The sequence below is a fragment of the Centruroides vittatus genome, unplaced genomic scaffold (genome assembly GCF_030686945.1).
Source record: "Centruroides vittatus isolate TY-2023 unplaced genomic scaffold, ASM3068694v2 contig_728, whole genome shotgun sequence".
Lineage (NCBI taxonomy): Eukaryota > Metazoa > Arthropoda > Arachnida > Scorpiones > Buthidae > Centruroides > Centruroides vittatus.
Window position 1 is genome coordinate 451,763 of NW_027122465.1, and position 13,939 is coordinate 465,701.

The 13,939-nt window shown below is 26.6% G+C and overlaps 1 protein-coding gene across 2 annotated transcripts in view; it reads right to left on the reverse strand.

The window, feature by feature from the left end:
- Nucleotides 1-8,488, reverse strand: part of LOC136980874 (repetitive organellar protein-like) — a 96,930-nt gene extending 88,442 nt beyond the window's left edge. For both annotated transcript variants that reach the window (XM_067277076.1, XM_067277075.1), the window contains exon 1: nt 7,861-8,488. In XM_067277076.1, the coding sequence (XP_067133177.1) occupies nt 7,861-7,898 (38 nt within the window). In that variant the 5' untranslated portion in view covers nt 7,899-8,488. The remainder of the gene's footprint in view (nt 1-7,860) is intronic.
- Between the last annotated feature and the right edge of the window lie 5,451 nt (nt 8,489-13,939).

Here is a 13,939-nt window from a genome sequence, read left to right on the forward strand (position 1 = left end):
TAGCAATTCTTGTGTTTCTTGAAAGGCGTGAGTACAATATTATTGTCAAAAAGGTAATATTAGAGTTTTTTTTTATTCAAAATTAAGTTTTCCTACAAATTTTTTTATCTTTCAAATTTTTAATCCATAATAGCATGTCGGAAAAGCAAACAAAAAAACGGAAGGTTGCGGATGAGCACAGGCATTTCCAAGAAAAGTGGAAATTTGATTATTTTTTCACTTTCGTCAAAGATAAAGCTGTATGCTTAATACGCTCAGAGACTGTGTCGACATTAAAAGAATATAACATAAAAAGGCATTACGATACAAAACATGAACAACAATATAAAAACTTAACAGGACAACTCCGGATAGATAAGTTTAATCAAATGGAGAAAAACTTGGGAAACCAACAGGCTATTTTTAAAAATCAAGCTATTTTATCAAATAAGGCAGTAAAGGCTAGTTTTGTTGTCAGTCAAATACTGGCAAAAAAAAAAAAAAATGAAATCCTTTGCGGATGGAGAGATGATAAAAGAATGTCTGACTGCTGTTGCAGAAATAGCATTTCCTGATAAAATAAATATTATTTCAAACATTAGTTTATCAAGATTCACCATTGCAAGGAGAATTGAAGACTTGTCCGAGAACATAGCAACAACGCTTCGTGAACGCATTGCAAAATTCGAATACTGTTCTTTGGCACTTGATGAGAGTTGCGATATTAGTGATACAGCACAACTGGCTATATTTTTACGTGGTATTGACACCAAATTTAATATTACCGAAGAATTGTGTTCACTGATTTCAATGCAAGGGACTACAACCGGCAAAAACCTGTACGATGAACTAAAGTCTGTGTTGGAAAATTTTTCAATTTTATTAGAAAAGATTATTGGTATATCGACAGATGGAGCACGAGCAATGTCAATCATGGAGGTAGGAGTATCGGGAAGGCTATTTCAAGACATTAAGAAGGTCGCAGGAAGGGAAATATTCGTTAACCACTGCATAATTCACCAGGAAAATTTGTGCGCGAAAAGATTGAGTTTGCCAAATGTCACAGTACCAATAATTAAACTAATCAATTTTATAAAGTCGCGCGCGTTAAATCACCGTGAATTTAAAGAATTCCTGAAAGATTTAGAAACTGAATATGGCGACGTGGTTTTTAATACCGAAGTACGTTGGCTTAGTAGAGGTGCTATGCTAAAAAGAGTATACAACTTAAAAAGCGAAATACAATTGTTCTTGGATATGAAGGGATATGCCTTTCCTCATTTTGGTAATAAAGAATGGATGTGCGATTTTGGGTTTCTTATCGACATGACTCAGCATCTCAATGATCTTAATGTGGAACTTCAAGGCAAAGGACAGTTTATTCACAATTTGTATGATAAAATTCAGGGCTTTGAGTGCAAATTAAAATTGTTGAAACAGCATCTTTTGCAGAATAATGTGTCTCACTTTCCACATTTAGAAAAAGAAAACGTTTCTCAAAAATACGCAAAATATATAGACATTTTAATCAACAAATTTCAATTACGATTCCAAATGTTCAAAGCTGAGAAGACAGCGGTTTCCATGAAAATGTTTTCCTTGCCATTTAATATCGATGTGGATACAGTTTCCGAAGACTTTCAAATGGAAGTGATTGACATGCAGAATAATACTGATTTAAAAAACGTATTTTTCTCAGTAAACATCGAAAATTTTTATAAATCTTACGTGAGCCCTGAGAAATTTCCGTTTTTGACGAAAAATGCAAAGCAAATGATGTCTCTGTTTGGAAGTACGTATGTTTGCGAACAATTATTTTCAACCATGAAATTAATCAAAAATGACCACCGATCAAGACTGAGTGATGCACGATTAGAAAGCTGCCTCATCAATTCCGGCTGATATTGATCAGCTTGTATCGAAAAAACAGTGCCAAATTTCTCATTAAAAATTTCAAGTAAATTCGTTTTCTGTTCTTTTCTTGTTTGTTTTTATTTTGCATTAAAATTTGTATTTGAAATCTTTACTTTTTTTTAAATTTTATATTTTTTTATTCTAATATTTGTTATAAATAAAGTTTTTTAAATTATTAATAAGCATTACTTTATGTGTGGCCCGCCAAAAAATTTTAAAATTTAAATTGGCCCGTTGATTAAAAAGGTTGCTCACCCCTGATATAAATTTTAATGCAATGTATTCTAATTACGTAATCAGTTCAAACTTTTAAAAAACATTCGATTTTTGTTAGCCGTTTTGTTCTATATCATTTATACCTGATGATGCCTATTTCATATAGACAAAAACATTAGTAAATTTTTCTTTTCATAGTGCTGGTGTTGGTTTTGTGCATGGTGTATTTATACAAACCCAGTTTTGGAGATATACTGTGGTTGGTTATTCAGGTTATATTTTCTAAATGCTCCAGTAATTACCAATAGTTACTGGTAACACTGATTAGAATTTCCAAATGCATGCTAAGTCTAACTACATTAACTCAAAGCTGTCTACAAGTCCTGACACAATATATAGGGTTTTCCATATAGTACAGTCTCATTACAACAAAAAAAGCTCTAGAGCTTGCTCATCAACAAGGTTTGATAAATTTTAACAATTCTACAGGATAGCTAGAAAAATTCAGAAATAGACATGGTATTCTTTTATTTCTAAAATTTATGTGGAGAAGCTTCAGTTGGTGATCCTGAAAATTTTTTCTTATACTTTTTCTGCCCTGTGGACACTAAGAGGCTTTTTTTAAGCTCATCATGAGTTCTGCCAGGCCAACAATGGGGTAAATGGGTGGTAAAGGATGGGGTCCAACATATTCAAGACAGACCACTCCCTGAAAAATTCCCGAGATTTTATGGCCTGTCCAGATTTGTTCCGAGGGTTCTCCAGAGTGATAGACTGACATCCTAACTGTTCAGACATCTGATCATCAGCAATCCTGAAATCGTGATAACTTGGAAAGAAAACTAGGAGTAAATTGTTTCCAAATGTTATCCCTATAATTTATACAATTGCAATGAGATAGCACTATTTCATATTCTCTCGTTGAACCTTTATCTCTGGTACTGCTTAAATTTCAAAAATTTCATAGAATATCACCAAGTAAGTCCCTTGTGATAAGACATGAAAACTGTTTGGGAGAAAAAGGTTCAAAGAAAGACTGATACTTTTCTGTGTTATAATAAAAATGACACATTTTCATTTTTATGTGACTAATGAATTTCAAATCAGGTGGGTGCTTTGACAAAATTAATAAAAAGAAGTTGCCAAGAATATGGAAATTTAATGCAAATGCCTGGATGACAACCACAATAATGATAAAGTGACTAAATAATTTCAATAAAAAAATGCAAAAAATAACAATATAAATGTTCTTTTATTTCTGGACAATGCTACATGCCATTCTCATCTCAGGCTTATAAACGTTAAATTGTATTTTTTCCAAACAATATTATCTCACTTTTAGTCCTTACAACAGAAGATCATACTCATTATCAAAGCTCATTATCTATGATTGATGATTCAGGCATGTGATACATGAAATAGCACTTGGGAGACATCTAAAATGTTTTAAGTATTGGATGCAATTGAAAAGCTGATAGCATCACTCAATCTAGTAAAAAACTCTTCAGTTTCAAAAGTATCAACTTCACAACATTCTAAGAGGCAGAAATGAACATAAACATCAAATATTGTATTCTTTTTTGACCTAACCATCAAAACTGAAAAATCAGAAATACAGAAATTACATGGTATGAGCAAGAAATACAATGCATGAAAACAACAACATTAAGTAACAACAAAAGAGCAAGATAGGAAGGAGAGAATACAATTCAGTCATTTTCTACCTCTTTATGTGCATTAAAAAATGTAAAGCAATTTTTCATTCAAGAAGGCTTGGAACATTCATCCAATGCATTATAAAAAGTAACTGAGGTAACTGAGGTAACTGAAAAAAGATATTAAGCAAAAGGGCCTAAAAGTGAGATCAAAACAAAAATATATACAATTATTTTACTTCTGCTTAAGACATTTATGAAGCAGAAGTGAAATAATTGTGTTTATTTTTGTGCATGAGTTAATCGAAATGAGAGAGTTTCTATTCATTAAAATATTAATCTATACCAAATTACAATGCACCTTATTTTCCTTTTTGTAGTCCTCTACTGTATAAATTAAAACTACTGTAGTTAATGAAAGATGAATTAAAAATAAGTAATCTTTTTATACCATAATTTTGCATTTTATTCTTGTACCAATACATATTACAAATAAATTGAAGAGGCAATCAAATTTTCACTTTTTAGGAATTTTAAGGCAAAGTCTCAGAAGATTAGACAGAAATCTCTCTATAATTAAAATTTTCTTTTAGTCCCAAACATCTCTGTTATACAGTATGGAAATTTTATTGTAATGTGTTCTAATTTGTAATGAATACAAAATTATTTTCCTTTGCATATGTAGACTAATAACATCAGTTCCATTCTTATTCTGGAAAAGATTATAGTTACTAATTCACTAGGCAAGTTATTAAAGATGAGATAAGCAAGTTAACTGAACTTTGCAATTTTTGAATTTAATTTAAAACAAATACCGTATTTTACGGACTATAAGATGCACCTGAATTTTGGAGGCAATTTTTTGAAGAAAAAAATGCGTCTTATAGTCCGTAAAATACGATACATCCTATAAATTAAATGCATATATTTTAATATAGATTACTGAAAAATAATCTATATTAAATATTAAAATAAAAATTTTTATGTAAATTATTCACGTAAATTTAATTATTTCCTAAAATTATATACAAAATAAACTATAAGAAAAAGTAAAATATAAAAATGCATATATTTTCATAATATCCTACAAAAATTATTAATACACAAAAGCATACACACAATTTCTTAAAAATTTTAAAATTGAATTCCATAATAAATTCCTGTAGTTATTTTTAAATGTAAAATCTAATGTCGAAAAGATAAGTTTATAATAGTTCAACATCTGGCAATTAAGAATAGAATAAGCAAAACTCGTGATATGAATAAAAATATTATTGCATACTCATACCAATAACAGAATTTTAGACAGAAGTTTAAATACTGCAACCATATATATTTTTTTATTAGACCGATACTTATAATATTGAAATAATTTAAAAGGTTTTGAAATATAAACTTTATATCTTCGATAATAATATTATTCTTTGATATAATGTAAATAAATAAATTCTGCTAACTTCAGATAGCCAACTTATTTATTTACAATAGTGCTAAGTTTTATAACCTTTTTGATTGTATTTATATGTTAAAATAGAATTTATAACTTATAACAATTTTATTTGGATTATCAAAAACTTTAAATCTCTATATGTAATTGATATTAAAGCCAAATGATTACCAAATTATATTGGGCTATATTACTACTACTATTATTAATTAAATGCTAAGTAATTTGGCACTAGAGGCAGGCATTAAACACCATCTCTTGCTAAATTTAATAGTTATAATTAAATAAATATTTTATTAATTAATTTAGACAGTTCTAGAATAAAAAATTAGCCTGGAAGCATTCATAGTGCCTAATCTGCCTCTAGTGTCAAATTACTTAGGATTAATAATAATAGTAGTATTAATACAGTCTAATATAATTTTGGCAATCACTTGACTTTAATATGTAACTATCAGGCTTGGATGCTCATATTTGTATATACAATATATAATTGATATTTGTACAAACTCAGAGAAAATTAACCCCACATTGCTAATGCAAAATGTTCCTTAAGTTATATTCCTGAAATTTATTCATCATTTTTTCTTAAAATTTTGACTGAAACTAAATTTCAGTCAAAATTAGTTCTTTTAATGAATTTAAAACACAATTTATGTTCATTGAAGTACATAAAACTAATGAATCTGTGACTTATCTGAAATCCTTATATTTAGTATGTCATATATATATATATATTTCTATGTTAGCAAACTGCAAAACCAAACATTATTAAGCAGTAACATCAACACATCAAACTCCGAAGTAACTTTTCATGCATCATCTTTTGCTCAAAGAACATGCAGCACAATTTCTTTTTTAGGAGTATGAGAACGTGACAGGCAACAGTTAACCAAATGTGTCCATTTTTGTTTGATAATTGATCATCAGTCAGTAGTGCAGATTCCTGTTCATTTGTTTCATCATCAGAAAGTGTTACATCATTTTCATACCCAGATTGTACAAAGATATTATCTTCAAAACTGGATCCACCTGCATCAGAGTCGGAAATTATCATCATTGCCAAGCCAAGTTTACCAACTTCATCATAGTTTGAGTCACTAAATTTTATAGTCATACTAATGCATTTAGCAAGTTGTAATTCTACATCATAGGATCATCCCAGCTTTATATAGCCTATAGAAATGACAGAATGAAAACAAATTGACTTAACATTATTTGAAGACATTGACTTGTAACATTAACATGTGGAACACAATTCCAACATCCTTAAACTTGAAAAACAAACAAGATTATTCCTAACCTGCAATAGCAGATGAAAGTTGATGTTTTCAAATAAGAATACAAAAGATTGTGCTGTCATCTAAAATGCAAAGAAATGTCATGAAATTAAAATTTCACTGGGGTTACTGGTAACCTCTGTTAGCATTCTATTGCTTAGATGCATTACCCTGATAATAAGACAGATTGAAATCAAAATAGAATAAATGACGACAACAAACGAATATAAATGTTAACATTACATCAATACACGTCGATATCATTTTCAATTTGCATTAATTCCAAAGTTTAAAAGGTGTCTACAGATACTTCATATATAACCTGACTAGCAAAATAAAATTTCTGAAAACTACTATTGAAATTTGATTAGTAAATCTATCAAATATCAAGTTAGACTAAATAAAAACATTTAAATTAGGAAACATGTTTATATGCACCTATATTATAATAAATACATTTGTAGTTATTGTTAACTAAGTTTAGATCTAATTTATATTTTTATAAATTCAAAAAATGAACAATTTGCAAATCAGTTTATATAAAAAGATTTACAATGCAAATCTATTGATTTATATACAGAAATGTAAGTTAAATCTTTATAATTAGTCATAAATTAATTATAAAAGATTGTGATTCAGCAAATCTAATATTTGAACATGATAATACAATGCTATCAAAAACTTTTTCTATAGATCAAGTCTAATGTTAGTAATATTTCAATCACTATAATGACAAATTTCTCTTTATTTTCTCGGCAAACTTTATAATATTAAACACGAATAAAATTCATAGTTAAAAATACCAAATAACCTAATTTAAATCTAACGAATAATATCGGTAACACAAACAAAAGTTTGGTAAAATTTGGAATTTTATGGTCCTAAAATCGAGATAAACGTAACGACAATATTAACACTTTAAATAGCAAGCTTAATGAAAGTTTAATACAATAATACAATGTAATGACATTAATAAAGGAATGCACCTATACCTAATTATAATTACAAATAAAACATATGCAATATATCCCAGTTTGAAAAAATCAATAGTAGGTTCTGGTGTTAATTTAAATATACCCATATTTACAATAAGCACAATGGTTTTGTAGTAAATCTTAGAATTACGGCATTTTAACGGCATTACTTTCTTTTACGAGAAGACAAGTAATAATAATGGCTCGAAAATGTCACATCAAGAGATACTTTCTTCTATAATTATGTACTTTAAAAAAAAGACGTTGGATTTAAAAAATTTAGGCATTTTTAATGGAGGTAATTACGCTGTCTTGTAAGAAGTTTTTAGAGGAGACGCGAATTTAAAAGGTGCATTGTGACAGTAAAGGAAAAGGTATTGTACAGTACACACTACCTTTTGGGTTTCCAATGTCTTCTGAAAACACCCAGCATGAGGATGACGATTGTAGCCAGGGCCAAAGACCAACACTCCAGGGACAGCACTTTAAATTCTTTGAATACGATCAATCTTTCATTCAATGTCTAATTTCTATTAAATAAATGGACGATCGTCGGAAAATTCGATGCAAAATCATCTGGCATCACAACACGTCATTGGTACGGTACGTATTCCGATTTTGAATATGAATCGAGCGATATTATTATTTTTCTCATAGAACAGATGGAAATTATCCTTTCGTTATCCAAACATTACGTCAAAGGACGGATATGATATAAAGTTTCGGTTCGTATTCCTTCTGCAAATCTTATATCGAAGCCGAGCGATTCGGACATGTTCACTCTGTTTACATCCACCACCTTCGTCGACCTTCTGCTACCATAACACGGCACGGACAGCCTACGGTCGATCGATTATCTCCATTAACATCCCTTTTATCGTTTAATTTTCGTTTCATATTTATAGCGCGATATACGTAAATAGTACCAAAAAACAACGTAAACAAGAGTTGAAACTAATAAACATCAAAACGGTATTGTGTGACGTCACTAGCTGCGGAGACGGGAACCATCGATCGGGTCGTGCGCGCGCATCGTTTCGACCCACCGCAACATCTGAGGCTGAGCTAATCAATGCCTTTTTTTGTTTATATCCTCCAGATGAAAGTTTCTTTGTTCTTTATTCCGTCGTTTCTTTTCTTCTTTTCTATATAATGAGAATCGACGCTTGCGTTTCTATCGTTACAATTTTTTTTTTCTTCGCCAAAAATAATTCGAAGGTTTCGCTTGACGACCAGAAACGCACATACTATATATACCTTTAATTATATACGCTGGCATTTTACATATATATATATATATATAAGACGCTAAAATTACTATAAGCCACTTAAATTATTCCCACGTGCGTACTTTCCATGCAACGGAGTGAATCATAAAAAAATCTGGTGTGAATCATGATAAAAAGATCATTAAAAATAAACAATGAAAATAACAAAGTGTTACTATAATAAATATCAACATTTATAAAAAACAAAATTTTGTTACTTGTAATTCATTCTGTATTTATTTATTATTTTTTTAAATTTAATTTTACAAATGTTTTCAATGGGTTAGAACTGTTAATTTATTTTTAGAATGTTTATACAATAGACATATTATTATAGGAGATAAAAATAATTATAGCTAAATTAATGGGGCTCCAGTGTGAGCTGTCATAAACATGAACTGTGTATATAATTTATTTTTATTGAATGTATTTTATTTCCTTTAATAGAAACAAAATTGAAAAAGTACATTACAGTAATAATAAATAAATAGTATAAAAGTCTTTAGAATACAAATATTAATAAAATGTTACTTCCTGTCAGAAACAAAGTTTCTATTAATGGATATGCTATATATATATATATTTTATTTCAATTCAAAAAATAAAAACGCTGTAAATTTTCATATGTTATTTTGTCGTAATTTCAGCTATTATGTAAATAATTTAAAAAGATATAATTATTACAAGGAAATAAAAGCATTCACTGGTTTTAATTTTATCATCCCATAAGACTATAATTTTGTTTTTGGCTAATGACAATCAAAACGATAAACATATATTTGATTTTATACTGTTATTATTTTAGTATTTAAATTTAATTCAAGCAATTCAATGTTTAGCAAGACATTTTTTATTGTATTTTTTAATTCGATTAAACATTTTTTTATAATTTCAAATATTCACTTTAATAACTAATAAAAATACAGCTTCTATTTTTTCACTAATCATTCTTCCAATGGATATAACAACTCCACTATAAACTGCTCTAATATATGGAACACAAATTTAAAATTATGGACATTATTTATAAATAAAAATTCTAGAAATTATGAAATAATTTATGTTAATAATAATTCATTTAGAAGAGGATAAACTAGCCACTGTCATAATTCAGATGAATTAAATGAATGCACCTTTAACAGGGTAAAGTTTAAAGAACAATAATATTAACTGGGTCAAAAATGTTAGCATTTTTTTAACTTCACTCGCCATTAAAGGTGCATTAATTAATTAAACTACTGTATTTCATTTAGATTTTTAATTTTTATACACCCAAATTAATTTAAAAATTACAGCCAGTTTTTTGCAAAGCCAAGTAATCAAATAATAGTAGGAGATCTGTTGTTCTAACTAGTTAAATTGTACAAACAAATAGTTATTAAACCTTTAACAACAATAATTAATTTTATTTACAGCAAACATTTTTGGCCACAAATTTAATGGCCATCTTCAAACTACAAAAAAAAAAAAAAAAATTCTAACCAAATAGAACTATAGAATGTTGGTCCAAATTAAAACAAAATTAGTACTAAATTTACTTATGTCGGTATTAATATGATTTAGCATACTTATAAATAATCGTAGGTTATAATTTTATTGATGTTAACAGTTTAATAAAATTAAATTAAATGCATGCAGCAAGAAAAAAGATTAAAATAAAATTAAACCAAGTGAAGCGTGTACTTTTAATAAAAATGGCCTGTAGTAAAGTTAAACAATATTTTATCTTACTCATTACAAAAAATAATTATGTTGTTTGACTTCTTTAATTAAAATAGGTTACTTTATTATGTAATTTACAGTTTACTTTTTAAATTATATAATACAGATTATAATATATGCAGTATTAGCAGTTTTCTATACAAATTATGAAGATATAATAAATATTTACTGTATTATATATAACTGTCTACATTTTATTAGTTATTATGTCACTGATATTCAATATTGTACAAGATAATTCATAATACATATATATTTTTTTATCTTCACAAAAAAAATTTTTTAAATTAAACAGTTTGATTCAATACTTCTGTACTGTACATTTGTCTTTTTATGACTGGATTATATATTATTTCAATTCTCCAGTTGTGAAGTTACATTCTATCTTCCTATAAAAACAAAATTTCAGGGAAGTATAAAACTATAAAATATTTTAATGTCAAATATTCTTTTTTTTTCATAAATGAGTTTAATCAGTTAAAAAATAATTTTTTTAAATCTAATAGTGATATTAACACAAAAAAAAATAATTCTTAATTCAGTTTGGAATTTTTAATGTGATATTGTTTTTATATTGTGTAATTAAACTTTGAATTTGTTTTTCATCTTTCATGAATTAACAACTATGAGCATATTATATATATAAGTTTGAAAAATTAAAATGAAAAGTGTTTTATATCACAAAACACTGAATTAAAAACATCACCAGTAGTGGATCAAGAAGTATCCAAAGAGGGAGACTAACTCAAAAATTAAAAATAATTTGAATAATTAATAAGTACCTTTCTTTAACACATGCATGACGATTGTATTGTGGATGGTCTGATAAACCATATTTGTCACCATAAACGTTTTTAACGACATTATGAAGTTTAAACAAATCAATTTTAACTTTTTGTGTCAACAGGGAGAACTTAAACCCTTGTATCTATCCCCTCAGATCCACTGTTAAATATCAGTGATTTCAGAGCAGAATATTTGAAATTAATGCAATATAATTATATTTATTTATGTGATCTGATTAGGAAAAAATTAGGAAAAACTTTTCTAAACTCTACATACTCAATATTTGGTAGTAGATCAAAGTATGTAGAGTTTAGAAAAGTTAAATGGTACTTGTATTTTGTATTCATTGTATTCAAAAATATTCAAATTTATTATGAATGCATTTTATGAAATTTTTAGCTTATAAATGAATTTACATCTTTTTAAATCAATTTTAATTAGGGAGTTAAAAACTAGAAAATAAATAAATACTTACTCAGTTAAATATTTATATTAAAATACTTCCACATTTACAATATTTAATATTAATTGTATTCCATAAAATCAGATTTAAATTGGTTGTTAATAATAAAACATTATTTTATTTGATAGACAAAACAAAATTGTAACTCTAAGTCGTCTACTCATTATAAGAAATTACAGAGTTTACAAAGTCATATTTACTTACTTTTATATGCTTTGTTTGTTAATTATATTGTGAAGAAACAGTTAATTAAATTTACTTATAACGATATTTAATTAATCAGCTTTGAAACTGATGAAATTGTTTCAGAATGTAATATAATTCAATTGTTCCACATTCAAAATTATGATTCATTAAAACAGAAAACAATTTATAAAAAAAAAACTAAAAGTTAATTTGATACAGCAGTTAGATAAATTAAATAATTATTCATGAATATTTTTTTAAACTAAAATACAAAAACTTTAAAAGTATTTTAATTAAATCTGGTGTTTATTAGAATAAAAAATTTTGATTCTTTTTCTGTAAAGACTTCAAAATTATTTTTTTAAATGTTTGAAGTTTTTTTAAAATTAAAATCAAACTTTATTTTTTATAGTTTAATTATCTTATATTTATTATACAAAAAAAAGAAACTTTTTAAAAGTGTGATTGAAAGGCAAATTATAAAATCCAATATAATCAAATGAATTGATTGAAAATTATTAATAAATTAAATTTTTTCAACTTCACATATTACATTTGTTTAATGATTATTTTGTTAACAAAACAATTTATTATAAAAATGATCTTTAAATAAACTTATTTCTTTTATTCTTTAAATGTATATTTTCTAAATATTTAAAAAAAATCTACATATATCCTGCTTTTTCACCTTTTAAATTTAAAAAATAATGTTTGTTTATTTTGATTAGTAAATTATATAATAATGACTAAATTATTGTCCTTATAAGATCGCTGATTTGGAAAATTGTTATGAAAGATTATGTTTGTATTAACATCAGAGCTAGGAAGAAAGTTTAAACTGTATTGTCATTGTACTTTCATTTTCTGGAAAGTAACATCTTTACAAAAAAATAATATTGATAGACTAACTCTCACCACTAAGAAGTTGATCATGATCCAAGCCCACAAGTTACAGCATTGTGATTTAGAATTTATCTGCTACTAAGTTATGCCAAAAAGTTCCACTTTACTTAGATTATATTATGCAATTGGTTCCCAAAAAGTCTTCCTTTATTGTGTTAGGTTTCCTGCTTGCATTAGTATTTTTACATAGCAAACTGTTCCAAGATTTAATCTCCATTTAGGCATGTTTTCATTTTATAGAGAGCCCATTTTACACAAGTTGTACTTATTTCAATTATTTTAAGGTTTAAAACAACTGAAATATGTATACAAATATTATCAGAAATCTAGACCACAATATATGAATTCTCATAAAACTGAAATTTTTTTTCCTCTAAAAAATGACTGAATGATTGTACTTTTTCTTTCTGCCAGCTTGTTTCATTCATAATTTTAAAAGTAAATGAATTTCATTCTAATATCAATACTTAATGTATTTTATATAAATAATTTTATTTTAATACTTTAATTGGTTTAATTGGTATTGAAACAAAGTTAAAATTTAAAATACATCATCATTTTTTAATACATAATGAAAATATATATTTTAAGCTTTTAATTAACATCAAATGCTATTAAAACAATACAATTTATGCGTTTTGGATTCTGAATTATTTTTTCAATATTGTATCATAAAATATAAAAACAATGTATATAGAATATTTTAATAAGTAGCAGAGAAGTAAAATTTGTAATTATTGTAAAAATGAAATTTTATCATATAAACACATATTGATAACTGTCTGTAATTTTATACAAAATTAAAACAAAATAAAGAAAATAATACCTTTTTAAAATAAATGCATTAAACTGATAAACAGGATTGCAAATACAAAATAAAACAACTGCCTAAATTAATGTGTCACTACATTTGTTTTGAATTTTAGAATATGTTTAACACCTAAAGTATAAACATGAATATCGTTTTTAATTTTGTAATAATTTTACTCAATAAAGTATTTTCTATATTCTATGTACTGATATATATTTATTTATATCATACTTTACAGATTCTTGTATTTCTAATACACTTAAGTGTTAATTTACTGTTCCATGTTAATATTGAACTATTATATTATTTCTGACCAAAAACAATGTAGTTCATCA